The 19,865-nt window shown below is 35.3% G+C and overlaps 1 protein-coding gene across 6 annotated transcripts in view; it reads left to right on the plus strand.

Moving 5' to 3' along the window:
• SLC25A12 (solute carrier family 25 member 12) overlaps positions 1–19,865 on the plus strand; it is a 48,989-nt gene that overhangs the window by 12,732 nt on the left and 16,392 nt on the right. For all 6 annotated transcript variants that reach the window (XM_021400028.1, XM_021400025.1, XM_021400022.1 and 3 more), the window contains 7 exons: positions 8,713–8,852; positions 9,626–9,772; positions 10,457–10,595; positions 11,882–11,975; positions 12,581–12,665; positions 17,828–17,912; positions 18,388–18,546. In XM_021400028.1, coding sequence (XP_021255703.1) covers positions 8,713–8,852; positions 9,626–9,772; positions 10,457–10,595; positions 11,882–11,975; positions 12,581–12,665; positions 17,828–17,912; positions 18,388–18,546 — 849 coding nt within the window. The remainder of the gene's footprint in view (positions 1–8,712; positions 8,853–9,625; positions 9,773–10,456; positions 10,596–11,881; positions 11,976–12,580; positions 12,666–17,827; positions 17,913–18,387; positions 18,547–19,865) is intronic.

The following is a 19,865-nucleotide window of genomic DNA, read 5'->3' on the forward strand; positions in this document are numbered from 1 at the left end:
AAAAACTTTGTACTTTTATGAAAATAAGATAAATAAATGCTAAGAATTTTAATAAAATTGAATAAAAATTATGTTATTTCTACCCAGAAGAATAAACCATTCAATAAAGAACGTACATACTGTGCTTGGATTTGTAACCGCTTACTGCTTGTACTACTTCATTTTTATGAAAACTCTTTCAACTTTGGAAAAAAAGTTGAAAAAATAATGCACGTGTCTTTGTATGGAAACAAACTGCTTGAGTAATGACATCTATTAAGTTACATGATTAACTGGATTGTCAAATAGTAAGCAATTTGGACACAGCATCTTGAAAAGAACATCTCTTAGAACTTAAGCTAAGGTGAAGTCAGTAAGTGCAGTCATTAGAAAGCGGACAAACTATCACAATTGGTGTGACTGTTGATGATGGTGTATGTAATAATCTCACTAAATGGGGATATGTACTTTGTAGCTGATACAAACACTCTTGAAATAGTTGGTTCTGTAAAACAACAAAAAGCAATTTAGGTGGTACACAGATTTCTCAATCAGACTCGATTGTTACTTTTATTGTTTCATCATTATCTTAAAGCTAAAAGCACAATACAAACAAGAGAAAGTAAAGCAATTACACATTCTTTTTTCCATGTCTTTCTCATTAATTTCTTTTTATAAACCTGGTATACCTTGAATAGCAAACTTGCAAGTGAATTTAAAATTTACTTTTGGTCTCTTATCAAAGAAAATTTTATTGCAATTATGGCTACATTTAACTGTAAGAAGTAACATATCAGAAATACTTACTTTTGTAGCACAGACCCCACTCTTACTTCTGCTTTTTATTTGCATTTTCTATGTTGTTGGTAAAATGGGCTACTTATTTTTACTTTGCAGGGTTATAACGCAAATTGATGTATGTGGGAAAAATACAAATGATGATACATGACACTTGGTAACTCTGCAGTTTATAAATTTGTCTTGTCTCCTACAGAGACTCTTTTATAAATGTGACCTGCACGCTTTCATTTTCACACCACATAAACAGAAAGGCGCAGTGTTTAATTTCATGTAAAAACAGGGGAATATATAAAATTAGGATTTTCCCTAGACTTTGGAGGAAGGTGGTCAAGGTGAAATATGACACTTGCACTGCTGATTTTCTTCAAAAAATCTTCCCCAATGGCTGTTGAGAAAAAAAGGAAAGACTTGGTCTCTTCAGTTAGTAGTCTTTGCATTCCAAGCAGAAGTCTGAACAAGTAAAGATAATTATAGATAAACGTTACTACATTGTGAAACGTGACATACCCACTGTATACATCTCTATAAATTACAAGTTCTACATATTAACATCTAAAATCGTAATGAAATATTAGAAATACACTGTAATTGAATAAGTTTAGTCAACTAGTGTGAGAATTGCTATATTAGACAAGTCATCTCATATTAGTAGGTAATTTATGCAGTCTACAGATAAACTGTGTTGATTATGGGAACAAAGATGGGTCAAGATTTTCTGTCTCGGATGCAGTGCTTTGGGAATGTGATTGTACTGATTCCGAAGCTAACCCAAGTCAGTATGTCTTGCTCTAATTGAGACAGATTTATTGAAGTTTTCTTGCTCTTTCAGAGCAAGGAGTGGAGACGTTGGAGAGCAGAACACAGTATCAGTATGGGTCTGTTAGGTCAGTAACTTGAACCAACACTGGCCTTGCTGGGCGCGAGATAACGTTGATGTCTTTAAGCTGGGCTCAAACCATAACCCTAGAGGAAAGCCATGCTGGCTCTGATCCCATATTAAAAACTACTTCTGCACACAAGCTGGCCATATCCCCAAATCATGAGTATGACTGAATGGCATTTTCAAAAATTATCCAAATCTACTCAAATTCTTCACTTATGTGGGGGGAGTTAAGTATATTTTTTGATTCTTTAGACCTGGCTCTACATTTTAAAGTTGTTCCAGGGAGATACTCATCTACTGTCTAGAATTTACTTACTGTCATGATCTCAGACCATACTTCAGCACTTAATCTTCTTGCAGTTCTCTTTACCCTCAATCTGTGATTTGTCTCTGCAAAAGTCTGCCTTTCAACTCTCCAGTGAGGAGGCATTAAGTAGTATACATTACAAAATAACCTCTTTTGAGTTGAGAAATACAGAAGGGCAAATAATTATTTATTCTTTAGAAACTGTTTGGTGGAAATATGTGTCAGCTATGCTGCACTAATCAGTGTCTTTATCTATTCAATTCTGTGTTAATTCAACTGAATTGTTGAATCAAGAGGCCTTCTGTGTGCTGAACTCGATGCTTGGATGTCATCTACTTTCTTACTGCTTTGGAATATTTTTCCAGAAATGTTTGACATCCTGAAAACTACGACTGACTGCCATACATGTGCTGGTAGTATGCTGCAGTTTTTGTATTTAAGGTCTGTGGCAAGAAAATTGAATTAGACCTACTTCATATGGGCAGACTGGTTGCGCAGCGTGTTTAGTATTTTTTACATATTTCAGCTACACTGGTCTACTTATGAGCTTGCTGAATGAAAAGTGTTAAAATGACTATTTTAATAATCCAATGATGCAAATGGCGGTGTAATTCAAACTAGCTTTTTAATCATGAAGAAATAGGAAAAAAGAAATCATAATTAAAAGTTTGCATGTCTTCATAAAAGATTCCTAGGTTAATATTTTATGGGAAGTGTGTTGCCGATGATCCCTTGCAATATTGCTTCGATCATGAAATATTTAAAAGATTACAGCTAAGACAGATAAAGTGTTTTTTTTTTTTCCATGTATTATCTTTCTAGTTTTGGGTTTCTGTCTGCAGCCAGAAAAGAAGAAGAATCATTCTGTTGTTTTGTTCATGGGATGTAACTGACCAAGCTAGTTTACGTGAGTGAAATATTTAAAAGCCGACCATGAAGTTAGTGCTATTGCACTAAGGACTTTTGACCTAGATTTAGGTTAGAGCAAATCTTCACATCAAATCTGCTCAAGTCACTTGGTGATATTCTTTACTGAAGAAGACAGTACTTACTATGATTAAAGGCAAGTCTGACCATCACAGAAATTTCTCCCCAAAAATACGTTTTTGAACTAGAAATAAAGCAATTATTTATATTTTCTCCCTTGGACAAACCATACAGTGATCAGAACTAGTAACTTTTAATTGGAATATGCAATGTCAAGGCTCTTTGTGGAGTAGAGTCACTGCAAAGAAAGCCATTCTCTGATAAACTGGAGCATTTCAGAGATCATTTTTTATTTAAATACCTGTGCTGGTGTGGATAGATAGAGCTAAAACAATCAGATTTGGAAACAATTTTACTGCCTTCATGATTCTTCTGTATTCAGAGTTTTAAAATTATTTCTTAGATGAATGGAAAATATTTATGAAACCAAATATAAGGCTTTTAAAAATATCCTGCAGCTCAACATCTCATTAAAAATATTATGCAGAGTATAATGGCTCTTCTTTCATGACTTGGGGAGAAAAGGGATTGGATAACTATTAATGAACTATATAAAAATTACAATGCTGGTGAACTGAAAGAAGTATCGATGTAATGAAATAGTTTCAGAAGTTGAGTGTACTGTGATACTGAAATCTTGTCCATCTATTTTCTTAAAATAATCATTTGCCAACAAATTTTAATCTGGGAAAGAAAGATTCAGATTTGCTTTAAACAGGACATGGTAGACATGAAGAAGGTGAGTGAGAAGAATAGGAGAATGGAGTTGAATGTATGTCGTTGTAAATCTCTGCTTTTGATTGTTATTTTTCAGGAAGTACAGATCACTTCTAGTACTCACTCTACCATTTCCAAAAGAGCAGTTGGATTGAAAATCCTAGGACTTGTAGACAATCTTAAGAGTTCTGCTTTGTGAAATATTATTTGCAACTGTAATGGCCGGTAACTTTTAAAAGCGTAGACAGAAAGGTCACATGACTGTACCTGAGGATGTAAGAATAACGCCGTGTTCTTACCAAGTGTGCACTAATATAAAGCTGCTATTGACTTTCTGTTTGCCATACATTAGCTGCCTGTTTTCAAGGTGTCTTTTGGTTATTACATCCTGACAATGTAGGATATAACGTTTTTCTTTTCTCCTTGGTGTCTTTTTGTTTGTTTGTTTTCATTTTATGATTCTTCCTGGTTTAAGCCGCAGTTTTAAACACTTTGGAGCAGTGTTTAATGGGAGACCTTCCTTGTTTTTTTATAATAATAAAAGGCTTAAGAACACAAGGAGATCTCAAACATTCTCCGTACTATTAAGTTCAAAATCATAGTTCAGCAAGAGGGAACTGAAAAGGAGAACTCTACATGAAAATTATATATATAGACAATTTATTATTATGGCTGTCATTAATCTTGAGCAGAATCACTGTTGTAATCTTTTAAAATAAGAGTAGAAATGCAAGGCAACTATTTCTAGTTTAGCTTTCTCATTTTTCTTGCCACTTGTTTTTTTGCTCTCACCTCAACATGATTACTATATTCATATTTGGATCACTGTTAATGTACTTCTGAGGCAAAACTCATGATAAATTTCTTTTTATCTGTGATTTTTCATTTTATGGTGAAAATGAAAATACATGAAGTTTGCTGTTAGTAGAAATAGTGAAAAATAGCAGCACAGAAAACATTAGAAGCATGATGCACACTGAGGCTGAAATTCATACAAATGAGGCCATAGATGATGGAGTAGATGTTAAAAACACCCTCTTAACAAACTTCTGGCATATTTATGCTAGTACTTGAAAGTATCACATTTATGTTTGTGGGTCTAACATGTGAAGAATGTTGTCTCAGTTGCGAGAGGGAGTGGCAAACAGGTTGACTGCATTGGAATTTTGTGAGATTTTCACTCTGAATTTTGGAGAGTTCTCAGTAAAAATAATTAATTGATACCACCTCATGACGTACTTGAGGTAGTGAACTCATCCTCACCATGAGTGGGGCCAAAAATATTTGTCATTCAGAGAGCATGAACTCTAGCAGTATTGTCTGTGCATACAGATGTGTGATGCTCTGTTCAGTAGAGCTGGTGTCTTGTTATGATCTTTATCTCATCCTAATCAACAAAAAGTCTTGGTGTTTATAACTTAGAGTAATCTTCCTCCTTCTCTGAAATTCACTATTGCCTAAGAATGTATTTTTCTTATATCACCTTTTGAGCCAGCTAGGTAATGGTGTTGATGGAAACTGAGCCAGTTGTGTGTATGCTGTCTGCAGGTAGCTGCTCCAGGCATCTATACATTGTTTAAAATGATTGGGTGGGGAAATTCTGAAGCAATCTTGAGAAAATGCATGCCGCCTTGGAGGAAATGTGCTAGCGCACTACAGTAGTGGGTTTATTGTTCCTGGGGCTGACAGTAAGTTGACTGTGTCATCAGGAAACTGACTTGTATGCCTATCTGAGAAGAAAATGCTTTGCCATAAGCTCAGAAATAAAGTTATCCGCTCAGTAGGAAAGCATTCCACTGCAGAAAGGTGAGCAAAGTGTAGGAAGAGACATTAGTAAATGAGCAACATGCATTGACAAGGACAGTGAATGCATTCTGTAAAATGTCATACTAAAATGAAAGGGGCTAAAAATAATTTGTTTTTTACCCCCTGGAAATTAGCTCTGCTGGAAATTTGAAGGACTTGTAGTTTATCTTAATTTAGAATCATTACTGGGTTTTGACCGAGTTTTAAAAAAAGAAGCAGCAGCAATACCTGTATCTTAATGTTGTCTAGATATTTTCTTTGTTATCATTACTTTGTACTGTGAAAAAAAATAATTAAAAATCAGATATTTGATCATAATTTAAAGTGGTGAAAGTGTAGGTCATGATCACATTGTGTATAATTCCTGAAATGTGATTGTCCATTTGTAGCTTTTCTCCTCATGGAGTTGTTAGTAATAATGGTGGCTATTTACTTTGCAATAATAGAAAAGCCAGCAGAGTTGGATTAAAGAAGATATTCTTGATATATTATGAAGAGAGCATTGCTACTCTTGGTAGAAAAGTAGTAAATCTTAGCGGTTATCTGGAGATGTTTGAGAATCCCAAACAACTTTGAAAAATTTTATTTAGAGTTTCAACAGTTTAAATTCTGTCAGTTATTTACAGCTGATTTATTTATAACTGATGCATGGTTTTGCTCCTGTTACTCAAATGTTTCACGAGCAAAAGTAACATGGGGTTAAGCATGAGAAACAGTGCGTATATTTAAACTCAGATTACCGTAACAACAGGTATACATTGCTGATTGTCAGTTATAGTTAATCAAAGAAAAATTGTTAAGGTGCCTCAATTTTCAGAGAAATAACAGTATAATTTGGATACCATTTTTTAAAGCTTGCTGGCCGCTACCAGGATGTACTAATGCACTCAATTATTGAATATAGATTTATTAATCCATTTACCAGTATTATTTTTATGTGCTGAAGAATTTCAACGTGTGATGTTTTGATGACTAATTATAGATGTTTTTGGAAGGAAAATCAAGTGTGGGAAGCTAATCCTCAGCGACTGAAGTCATATACAATTAAATGCTGGAGTGAGAGTTATGAAAAAATCAGCAGTTTCAGTCTTATTAAAAATCATTGGAAATTTTGTCTGTATGAACACATATGAATAATTTCATATAAGAAAAAAAAAGGCTTTTTTTTTTCCTAACCATTGTCTAACGTTGTGAAACAATAGTTGGAAACAGGTGTTAGATAATACAATTTAAATTTTCCGGCTGCTTCAGCGTGTTTTCCTAAGTCTTCACTAGAAGGATTTAGTTGTTTTAAAGGCAGTCAGTTTTACAGATGTTTAATCTCTAGCGAACACTGTGCTTGTATGCTAGTAGCCAAGCCAGTAGATCCAATTAAGCAAACCAATCTCGTGCTCCATCTACAGCTCAGTGCCATTTTGCAAGTTCAACCGTGAGCTGCACTGATCCATTTGTAGTACATGAAGACTCAAGTTAGTTTGGTCAGAAGCCACAGTTAATCAATGGTATGTGGGGAATTTACGTCTTCTGGTTTCTGTAGCATTGGTGAATAAGTCTACTACAGACAAAACTTTCAAAGGAAATGTGGCAAAATAATATTATTTAGTGGTATGAATTTGATGCTTTATCTTATTTTCTTAGCCCTCACTTAGTATATCAGTGAATAGATATGAATGGACAATTGAAAGCAGTCGAGTTTTTTAAGTTTCCTGCTTACCTGAACACCTAATTTAGCCTAGCTTGCATTGGAAACTGGTTTAAATTGCAGTTCTTCAACTGTCATCTGTGTTTGACCTTTAGTTAAGGGCTAAATTACAGTTAAATCACTCAATAGCCATAGTCTGCCCTTTAAATAGGTAATCTCAAACTATCAGTGAAGCAAGTGATCTAGGCAAAGAATCCTACTGTGTGTTCTCATTCTGAAACATATTTGTTCTGAAGATTTCCTTTCCTCACTGAAAGTATAAAACCATATAGTGATTTGCCCAGTACTAGAATAGCTACAGATCTGAAAGGATGACCGAATCAAGCTGTCCTTTAGCACTGAGAAAGCAACACACTGCAAGTAAATTGATCTTGATAGGAGTATAAAATGACATTAAAGTTCTTCTGATTACATTTTATCTTTTAACAGAATTGTTTCAGAGTAGTAGTTCCACCATATGCCTTTAATATGTCTGATTAACAGATACACCGATGCAGTGTTGAGCAAATAATCTAAACTTATAAAAAATCAAATGTGTTTTCAGCTAAAATAATGTGTATTTTGTTTCAAATCTGAGCTATGTGCCGCATTTTATTTTTGTTGTTTGCAGGTTTGAGATGAGTTGATGAAAGCTAACATTGATTCAGGTACTTCAAGGTAGATTTTGAAAAGAGTTCACATGGTATGGATAGGTGTCTGGTTATACTGTTCATTTGGTCAGATAATCTGCACAAAACCCACACTGGTATAGCAGAATGGCAGCGCTGCGTATGAATAAATGAAATTTTTTTTTTTTCAGTTAAGGCTTTTGACTTTGGATATGCTAGGCACTGATATTTCAGTTGTACACAATCCATACAGAGAATTCCTTATCTTGAAGGGAGAGCTTTTTTTTTTCTTTACTTCATTTGTATGAGGACATCTCTATCTTCACTTGTCTTAAAACATTTTAATAACTGAGACTACCAATTATGTTTTATACGATTCGATTTTTTTGAAATGTCCTTATCAAAAGCTTTTAATAAGGTGCTTTCTGCTGAGCTAATAATATGTTTTAGATGGCATTTCTTATACCTATCTTCAATAGACAGACTCAGACTGTATGACTGTAATAATCAAGTTTCAATCAAACCGTACTTAGTATGACAGATATTCCATGAGATTGTAATGCAGGTGTTCGTGCTGTCGATAAAGGGATTAATTTGACTCCTGGCAGAGATGGAGAACTGCAATTGATTTTTTGTATCGGAATGCAAATTTGCTCTTATTTGTCATGTTCAAGGAAAAAAGGAAATTGCTGCTTAATTAGAACAAAGCAAAACACTCCAAAGTTTTATGCAGTAAACAGAAAGTATCACACTGGATAGCACATGTGTTCTTACTCAAGTCTGTAAAGGCTCAGTTAGTAATTATTCTTAACAAAACACTTCTTAAACAGCTCCTTAAAACTTAATTTGTTTATATATTTCCTGGAATGTTTGTATTTACTGTACCCCAAAGCTCACGTCTTGTTTTTTCCCTCCCTTAAAGCAAATGTCAAAGAAATATTTGAACAAACTACTATTCATCTTCAAATCCCCTTCAACTGGGACTGTGAGTTCATTCGGCTGCATTTTGGACATAACAGAAAGAAGCATCTTAACTATACAGAGTTCACTCAGTTTCTTCAGGTTAGTTATAAACCTCCTTTCAAAGTACAGCTGAAATTAATTTTCATCTCTGGAAATAAATTTATATCGCTATAAAATTTGATCTTATTCTGGTAATGGTGACGATTATTTGATACTAGTCCTAGCAGCAATGAACTATTACTTTTCTATGTGAGCTTGTTAAGGAGCGCTTTACTCATTGTGCTTTAGCTTGAATATCATCCTATAAATGCATGGGATTAAATATTCTTTTTATGAAATTAACCATTTAACTGATTGTTGTAACTGTGTGCAACATTGATTGAGCAGTCTCCTTTTTCTGTTGTAGGAATTTAATACAGAAACTAACCTCAACCAGAGATTACGTCCTTAATATAACCAGATGTTGTTAACCGTGTAACCCCAATCATATTTAATCTTGGACTCTGAGTCTTTGAGATCAATATCAGAATTTTCTCTAGCAGTTCAGTATTTGATAAGGCAATGTGTAGCAGGCAGAACATAAGTATGTGAATATTGCTTCTCGAATTATTTAGCGAAAGTGAATACTTCCTTACAATTGAAAAGAGATTGCATGGGGGCTATTCTATGACAGAGGAATGAATCTGTGCATGGAGTGAATAGGTATGCAGAATTCTTATTTTATTTGGACTGACCTTTAAGTTTAAATTGCAGTTGTGTTGTGGTCTACATGCACAAATGTATTTAGGCATGCTGTAAGAATATAAGTGAAAATTTTGTGAACAGTGGGTTACAGAATTTGCTAATATGCTGTTTCTGAATATTAATCCTAGGAGCTGCAGTCAGAACATGCAAGACAAGCCTTTGCATTGAAGGACAAAAATAAAAGTGGTATGATTACTGGGCTGGACTTCAGTGATGTCATGGTCACCCTTCGCTCACATATGCTAACACCATTTGTGGAGGAAAATTTAGTTTCAGTAAGTGTGAAGGAGAGCATCTTCAGTTCAGGGTCTAATAGCTCTAATGTTTTAAAATGTTAGTGCCTCTCTCTCACTTTTTCTTTTCCTATCTGTTTATCACTTTCTCAGTGCTAGAGATTGTTACCTTCATAATAGAGTTGGCAGGATGAAACATGGCAACACTTCTCGGTTATGTGGTAGAAAAGTGTGCACTCTGGTTTACATGCTTAAAGTGCCATTGGAAGCAGTTTGAGTTAGTCTACTGTGCTTTTGCCTAAAGCAGAGCAAACAATATTTTACACAGAAAGAATATCAGTTTTGGGCTAGAGCATCTGATTTTTAGATTTCCATATAGAACAGACCAGAATGGGTGCAGACTACTTACAGTTTTGCCCTTTTATGTGCTCTTACATTGTTCAGTGGTTGGAAAATAAGCACGTAGGTTCTAGAGTTAGTATGGTTACACTTGTGACTGGTAAGATCTGCAGGTAAAATTTATAAGGTAAAGATAAGTTTTTGTGCAAAAAGTATCACATAATAGTTCTACTGTCATATTTCCTTAAAAAGTAGCTTAAATTTACAGAAGTAGAAAGATGTCTTTAATTCTTTCCTTACTTGTCCAAATGAATGTTTCTGTGATTTGTAATAAGAAGTTGGAAAAAAGGGCTTAAGGCTCTTAACTGAATCATTTAATTTTTACAGGTAGCTGGTGGAACTGTTTCACATCAGGTCAGCTTCTCCTACTTCAATGCATTTAATGCCCTTTTGAATAACATGGATCTCGTTAGGAAGATATACAGTAATATAGCAGGTACAAGAAAAGATGTTGAAGTCACAAAAGGTAAAGTATATTTCCTACTTTTTATTAATTTTTTAGTTCTGTCCAATTTGTAATCTGGTGTTGCACATGGGGTAAGGCAAGTCAGAGGCTGTAAAGTACACTACATTAGCACTATTGCAGAAATATTTTAAGGGTGATTTTCATCCGTGCGGGTTAATAATGATTTTCAGTAATAAGAAGAATTGGGACTCTGGCAGAAACCTTGCTGGTCTTATTGGTTTATATGGATATCTGCAAGACAATATTTCTTTGTGGATTTTACCACTCCTTGAAAGAGATATATGGTTGCTTAGAGATAAGAGGTGCCAAGGAAAAAAGGTAGAATGAGTTGAGTTTGAAAATCTGTTATCAGTAATCTCCATATTGCTTTAGCTCTAGTCATTTTATCTGCAATTAAATCCTTTTTAGAAAAATGGTAGTAATTCATAACTTCTTTTGCTGGCCTGAGTGGTTTTCAATAGTTTATGTCAACATATAGCACATAGTTAATTTCTGTACATATGAAAGGTAGACATGTATCAGTCTTGCTCCAGGCATCAGTGGATTTATTTCGTAGTCGTTTTATGACAGATTTTATCACTGACTTTATTACCTGTATGGACAGGACCAGCCAAGTCAATGTGTGGTAAAAAGCATGCAGAATTTTTTTTTTTTTCCTTCTATGTTTGTTTTATGTTCATATGCTCAGCATACCTTTCATCCCTAGAGAAAAGCATAAAATGCCTGTCCTCATCCTCCAAATAGTGCTAACAAATTAGCTGGCTTTTTTTTTTTCCTTGATGTAAATGCATAGACACATCTTGCCTGGATTTGTGTAGTGAAAAAAAGCTACTATATTGTCACTGCTAAAAGTTGCTTATCGTAGCTTGCTAATTATGTCACGAATGTGCAATGTAATTTGGATAGATGAACATAGTCATTGAGAGCTAACAGAGAAAAGAAACATGGACATGATGGTGATAAATGGGTTAGTTGCCCTTAAAGCTACGGGTAATGGATAACTATTCTGTTCATTTTGCAAAACTTCAGAAAAAAAAATTGGGTGTGATGTTATTAACCTTGCTGATGTGAGAATTTATTGAATCGTACTCGCTCTATGTTTCAAAGACCTCTTTCAAGATAAATGTCTTCCTAAAGTTATCTTTTCCTTTTGCATTACGGATTTTGCTTCTTGATGATAGTTCTCATTTTCTTATAATATTAAAGTTATTTGTAAGAGTTGTCCATAAAAGTGAAATTTGACAAATAACACAATTGCTTTATTTCTTCTTTCCTTTTAAATCCAGAGGAATTTACCCAGTCTGCAATCCGATTTGGACAAGTTACACCGTTGGAAATAGATATTCTTTACCAACTTTCAGGTTTATACAGTGTTACTGGGTAACTTATGATAATTAATTTTATCATTTTACAACCGTGTTGTTGTTTTCTATGCAAAATTTACTCATCTTAATTTAAAAAAATTGTCTGTTCTGTTGTATTTCATTATAATTTATTCAGCGTAAAATGACTGGTGTATGCAGGTATTTTCTAAGTGAACTGTGTATGTCAAGCACAACTGTTAATTGTCATATCATAGGTTTAAATATAAAATAGCAAAATACATTATGGTAATCTCAGAAGGCTATAATCCTCCATTATTCTTAAGTTTATTGGTGTTTCCCATAGTTGTTTGGATGTGAACCAATCCTTGGGGAAGAATACCTAGAAAAGGTTTAAGTTGTGAATTATATCCTTTATTACTAGTAATCAGGAACTCCCTTCTGAATAATCTGTGATCCCTTGATAGCTACAAGAAGGGAATACCCCTCTAACTCCAAGAATTCTTTATTGTAGTATAGCAGAACTCTTAGGCATGCATTTAAATATGACAAGTGCTTTTTAAAACTCAAGATGTATTCTGTGAGATGCAGCTAGGAATAATGTATTGAATATGTTTGATATTTTAACTAACAGTAATTTACTTCCCTCTGCCTTGCGTTAAGGCGCTTGACTTTGGCAGATATTGAGAGAATAGCACCACTAGCTGAGGGTGCATTACCTTACAACTTGGCAGAACTCCAGAGGCAGGTAGGTAAAAGTGGTATATACAATTAAAATTGCTGAAATTAAATGAATGTTTAAGTGTGTGTACATATGAAAAGTAAAAACAAGTAACACTTTAAACAGATTCCTAACAAATGGGTCACGTTGTATGTGTATTGCTACAAAGATAGAATTAGGATACTATTCAGTGTGTTTTGAAACGAGGTATTAGATTTCCTGTTGAACCATGGTCTATTCAGATACAAGAATATATAGATACTTGGATTGCTTACTGTGAATGCATTTGTTAATTTACAATAATAGAAAAAATATGAGTATTAAACACAAAGCTTATAAATGAGTTCTTTTTTGAAAAACGGGATGAAATGATTGTCTTAACCCTTTATCTAAATTGATCACGAAATTTGGTGGCAGTTGTTTGCTGTCTGAACTAGACAGTGGAAGGGGAATTTAGCTTTATTGAAACATTCTGTTCTAGGCCATTTTCTTTCGGATACATTCTAGGGAATTTTTTTTTGATCATTTTTTAGGTGATCATTCTAGCTGAGGTTACTCTGGAAATTACCTCAAGTGTTAATAATTTTGAAACTAATTATGCAATCAGGAAAATCCTTGAAACTGTTACACAGCAGATTCAGAAAGGAAGATGTCATTACATGGTGAATTACGTTGCTGCATAATCATTCAATACACAGACTGGTTGCACACTGGTATTTATTATGCAAACAAAAAAAAAGCACGATATGACCTTAAAAGTTTCTGATGCATAATCATTTATTCATTTTTACTGCTATAACTTCATGAGAAAGTGCAATTCTACACAGGACTGGGTGTTCCTAAGTAAATTTTACAAGAGAATACAAAAAAGTCAGTGTTCTTCTGAAACAGGGCGTTTTGCTCCAAGGGTGTCTTCTCACTCCCTTTCCCTCTGTAATACGTGAGAAGAGGTAGGATATCTAGTTCTTAAGATCTTGTATGAGTATATCTCATAGTTCTGACTAAATACATACATCTTTGTGTACTCAGTAGAGAAGTACAATTTTTCATTGTGAAGATTTGCTTACGGTGTCTGAACAACTCCAGTTCTCTCAGTCTGCTTTAGGAATTTATGTAGTGCCTATGATGACATCCAGGTGCTCTGATTCCCAAATAGGCATAGCTTGTCTGAGGCTGAGTTCTGCTCCCAGCTGCCCACGTCTCACTTGATACACAGACAGCTGAGCTTCTTATGAATCAGCTGCTGAACTTCCACATCCAGCAGCCCAGCATGTATAGCGAACTGAAGCTAGTGATGACGTGCATTGAAATGCTGCCTCTGAATTGCAGCGATTCAGCAACTGACTCCCAAATAGCTCAACCATCTGAGTTGCTGGGTCAGGAGGACAAACAGCTGGTAGCAGTAACTTTGCAATTCCAAGCCAAACTGTCTCCCAAAAGGTAACATTCAGATTCTTTACCCTGGTGATGTCAGTGACAAAGTACTGCTGTAAGCTGTTCTGAGATAAAACAGGCAGCAAAAGGTAGTGGCAAAACTGCCATGTGAATGTCCTGTGTTTGCCAGTGGATAAAGGGTCCCAGAGTCTGTATGAAAATAAAAACTTGTATTCATAATTGTATGGGAACTGTTAGGCCATGACCTAAACCAGTGATTGATCACCTGGTGAAGGGGTGTGCCAGCCCTGGGAGCACAAGTGCAAGCAGTTCAACTGTGTGACCCTGGGTCCACCCCTCCCTAACCTCATTTAAGGGCTGACAGCCAAAAGGGAAGTATCTCTACTTGGAGATCTCCTCCTTTTGGAGTTTGCAGCAAGCCCTGATCCATGCAAAGGGCTAAACTATTCCTTCTTCATTGCTGAATTGCGACCCCTACCTTTCTTGGGTAATCTGAATGTGTTTTAAGGCGTCTCTACGTACTGCCTCCTACTGTTACAATAATGTTTGTCCTTTTCCAGTTCACTTTGTGTACGCATTACAATGAAGTTCCTTTAAGTGATTATATCCACTGGAAAATCTAGGATCTGTATCAATTACAGGAAAATCATAAGTTAGTTCAACTGCTATGGTTGAAACATTCTCCTAAATGGAATATAGCAAGTTTTCAACATGTGAATGTTATTCTGTTTATTCTTGTGTCAGGTGGATTATTTGGTCATTCAGTTGTCTTTCAAACAAGTTGGTCTGAAACAGCATCTGATCTGTTCCTGATGTTGCTGCTTTGTTGTCCTTGGGGAATTAGATGAGGTGAAGTGCTAAAAACCTGCTTAGTGTTATTAGTCTTCCTAGTCCAGTGATAGAACAAGGGGTAAAAGAGGAGAGATTTAGATTAGACATAAGGAGAAACTTCTTTACTCAGAGGGTAGTGAGGCTCTGGAATGGGCTGCCTAGAGGAGCTGTGGGTGCCCCATCCCTGGAGGAGCTCAAGGCCAGGTTGGACGGGGCCCTGGGCCGCCTGAGCTGGTGGGGGGCAACCAGCCTGCAGCAGGGGGTTGGGACTGGGTGGCCTGTAAGGTCCCTTCCAACACCACCCATTCTGTGTATTCCTGAAGACAAGAATGGTGGAATGAGTTGATGCAAAAATCTGTATGCGATGTTTGTCCAGACTAATGAGAAGTATTTTTTGCTGAAGTTTCATAATTGCATTCGTAACTGTCATCTTTGGTTTTAGTCAGTGTTTTCTGTAGCGCTCACCTTTCTGAGTAGACTATTATGGAACAAAATACTTATCCTATTTTATTTTACACCTCAGAATTACTTTTGTAGCTTAACACTTATAAAATGAGCTCACTGAAGAAAGCTTCACTCATCACTGGAACATACTCTTTTAATGCTCTTGGAGTAATACAGCGTGCTTTAGCCCTATTCTACATTCTGTATTAATAGAACACAGCAAAAAGGAAGTCGTTTTGTTTTCTTTCTTTTGTAAGGAACAGTCTTTTACTGGACCATGCCCTAAGTGAACCTTTTATTACCTAATTTAACAGTACTGATAGATACAATGAAAAAGAATTGTTCGTGGAAGAGATAACGTCATTCCTGTGAGGTCCGTCTGTCCTTGGAAAATGAAAACAAATCTCTTATTACATTTATATGGCTTTAAAATCCCTTCAAAAATAAAACTTAAATTTTTGCTCTATCTTTGTAGATTTGGTGGAAATGGAAATTAGCTTGCTTTCAACCATGTTTACTTTATTGTCAATTTTTTTTGTTGTAAAAGATTTTCTTAAAGCCTGGCAAGTGAATATCCTGTAGGGATGACAGCTACAGTAATTTTCTGTTTATAAATATTCATGATTTGAAAGCTATAGCGTTAATTACATTCATTTGTATATCCAGCTGAACGCAAGTAAACTACAAACTTTGTGAACACTTTTTAAGTAATATAAAAGGTGACATTTCCGTCACAAAGAATTTGATTTTTAGCATCCAGTGATGTATTCATTAAGATTCATATTGGAATGTAGTGACTGGATTTTGATGAGGACTCTGTAGAGCTTTGAGTAAAAAGAATAACCTTAAAAAAGCTAAGAGGAACCGAGTGTGAGAATGTAGGAGAAAAACTCTGTGGGATGAAGAACCTGTGCTGTTTCAGAGTCTTTCAGAGTGTTGTTATTGCATGTCTTTTATTTAAATGGATCAAAAGATCCCTCTGTATTTGGCAGGTTTTTTTTTTGTGACTATCTTGTTTTTATTGAGATTCTTGATTTAAATCAGGAAAGTTTAAAGTTTTCAGAATAGTGACTAAAATCTTCAGATTTGTTGCTTCTCTTTGCTTGTAAAGGCAATTCATTTGATTTATGCTTTTTTTTTTTTTAATAAACTGTTCCACACGTACAGTTTATAATTTTGGTGCGACCCAGACTTTTTCTGTTCTTTTCTGAGAAGAAACTGCCTTGTGGAGGGAAATGATGATACCTGTTTTTTTTCTTCTGCTGACAAACTTTACAAAATACTGTTGTTTTTTTTTTTTCTTTTTTACAAGTAAGGATCCCATCTTAACCTCATAGGCCTTTGTTCTTCATTGTGTACGTACTGTGTAACATGACATGATAAAGGCAGGGTTTTGCACACCCAGTGTACTGCCAGCACAAGCAGGGTTGCTTATGCTGAGGTACGTGCTACCCTTCTGTGGGTGTTCCATGTTTCAGAGCTTTGGTAAGCCAAATGTAGATGTTAGCAGTGAAACGTCTGTGTGATGATCTTTGTGAAGAATTCGTGACGTGCATCAGGGTAAAGCGCTCTGTAGCATTCTGAGGTCTGTATAAATCCCAGCTCTGCATCCACGAGTGCATCTGCAGACGATACAGGTTGCTTGTAAGGTACAAAGGAGGTTGTTTTTTGGAGATGGGCTTCTGTATCTTCTTTATTGTGGATTTTAACCTTTACTATTTTGGCCACTTTTATTACCTACATAGTATAAATTCTTTTCGAACACCCTTAGTTATGTTTGGTAGAAAACTTGGCCCATTTTGAGTACTTTACTGTGCAAGTTTCTGAATATTTACATCTTGTTTATCAGCTTATCTTTATTACCTTTTAAGTAATAAACATCTAATCATGTGATTATGAATATCTGCAAATATTTTGTGTAGGCTTGGTTTTTATTTAAAACCCTAACATGTTTGTAATAATGTATGTGATTGAAGAGAGTGAGGTCATCGTTGCATCTGCAAATCATCAACTGCCTGAAAAATGCTCTGGGGAATAATTGACATTTTTTGCTTGTTTTGAAGGTAGTAAATGTCATGTTTATGCTATGTAGTAATGTGTATATATAATCGTAGCATCTATCATCAGAGTATACATTTTATCTGTGAGATACTGAATTTTATTTAAACCAACAAGGGGTTTCCATTCCTTGGAAGTTTCAAGGCAACAGAATGAGAAGTAGCAAAGTTGATTTATATTTCTATCCATTTTATCTTGACCATTGATTTTTTTTTTTTCAATACTAGGAAAATATAAGGAATGTGAGAATACATATATAAGGAGCATTTGAAAAATATGCTTAGTTCATTGGACGTCTTGGAACTTAGAAATTAATTCTTTTTTCCTCCTTAATGTAACACCACCAACTTTTATCAGAATCTTTCTTTAACTTCATAAAAACAGATTTATAGCATCTTTGTTTTCCCAGCAAGGTTTTGAAACATGTTGTTGGTTTTTTTTTCCTTTTCTCCCTCACACAGCAATCTTTTGGAGAGTTAGGCAGGCCTATCTGGCTCCAGATAGCTGAGTCGGCCTACAGATTCACTTTGGGCTCAATTGCTGGAGGTGAGTAATTTGTCTGGGTTTCAGGCCTGGGTTTGTAGTCTTTCTTGCCAGACTCTTGGGGACCATCTAAGGTGCACTTTCTTGGTTATGCAGGTGAAGCACTGGAGGGTGGAGCCACTTCTGGCCATGCCACCCTCTCTTCCTTTATCCCTTCTATTCTAGTATCCGTCTAGAAACAACTGAAACTCTACGCACTCGAGTAACACGTTTCCTTACTGGTAGTTCTTATTGCTTCTTTTTCTGATTGGTTTTCTTTGTTCTGTGCACTTTGTTTTATGTAATACATAATAAATCCATTCTCCTAGAGACTTTTTTCTAGATTTTCAGTATTGTTCTTACTTCCAACATATCGGAGATCGTACTAGCTTGTAGATATTTGTGTGTTTAAATAAATGTTGTAGAAAGTCACCGTAATACTTACGTACTCCACCAACAATGAAGGTGCAGAAATAATACTCCGAATGCTTTCTCATAGCTGTTGGTGCTACAGCGGTGTATCCCATAGACCTGGTGAAAACTCGTATGCAGAATCAGCGCTCCACTGGTTCAGTCGTAGGAGAGTTGATGTATAAAAACAGCTTTGACTGCTTTAAAAAGGTTTTGCGTTATGAAGGCTTTTTTGGTCTTTACAGAGGTAAGTGAATAAAATACATATATCAGCTTGGGGATTTTCTCATTTTTTTTAATACCTCAAGAACTAGTCTCATTCGAAAACTATGAAACTTGATCTCATTTACGTTTTTGCTTCTGTTTCATAGAGCTGAATATTTAACTTCCCTTGAGCACTGTTCTTCGTAATTGCTGGGAAAAATGAGGCCTTCTGTTGTTGTTACTGATTGGCTCCTTGGTGCACAGATTTGTTCAAAGTCCTAATCTCTGTGGTGTGAGTGTTGTGGACAAGATTATCTCACAAACTGAGGTTTGTGACATTTGGCTGGAGGCAAACATCAGGAATAGATTTTAGCCTGTGAGGAGTAAAGATCCATTTTACAGCAAATACTTTTTTATTAAAGGAGAGAAAATAGACATTTTGAATGGTACTTGTTAAACTGGATGCCAGATTACTTATTCCTCATACCTCTGCAGGTATTGCGACTACTGTGAGCAAGAGATTGCAATTTGCAATTTATGTATTACTTTGTTCCAAAATGCAGGTTAAGAATTCAAAGCAACTTCTTATCAGTTGCACCAGTTAGATAGAAAGCTATCTTACTTATTTTTTTAGCTTAGGAGAATGTTATGGAAGCATTTGTATCACATCAACGAGATACCATACTTAAAGGGTACGTACTAGTCAGTCTTCTGATATTTGTATTTAGTTGAATTCTCTATTTTTAATTGGTTTTTTTTTTTGTGTAACAAAACGCACAATTTTCCCAGGAATAGGTTCTTTTAAAAAATCTGATTTTTTAATGTGATGGTCGCAGGCGGACTTGTTTTTTGAATTGCAATGTGTTCTGCCGACGAGGACACCAGTCCTTGCTCGTCTTCATTAAGAAGAGTATCTGAGAAGGTTTTGCACGTGAAAGCCTATGGACTCTAAGTAGTTTTCTGCGATCTTACAGGATTTTGCAGTGACAAGTAAAGAGAGGAATAAATTGGTGAAAACGTTAATGAAATAGCTGTGATCTCAGTAAATTATGTTTCTCCTAGTAAATTTCTTTTCTTTTTTTGTTGCTAAATCTTTTGTTACAGCAAATACTCCTTGAAGTTACATTTATGAATCTATTTTAAACTTTGTGATTTCTGCAGATTTTTTCTATAGTACAGTTTTCTTTCTCCACCCCTCTCCCCAACATGATTTTGCACAGCAGCTTCTAAAACTAATCACTTTTTATTTTTGCTTTCTAACTTCTGGCAAATGCTTTCCATAGATGAGTTAAAAACAGTGCTTCACACTTGAGGGGAAAAATAGTTCCTGTTGAGGGAGTGTAATATCAGCTCGTTAAACTT

This window comes from Numida meleagris, chromosome 5, assembly GCF_002078875.1.
Source record: "Numida meleagris isolate 19003 breed g44 Domestic line chromosome 5, NumMel1.0, whole genome shotgun sequence".
NCBI lineage: Eukaryota > Metazoa > Chordata > Aves > Galliformes > Numididae > Numida > Numida meleagris.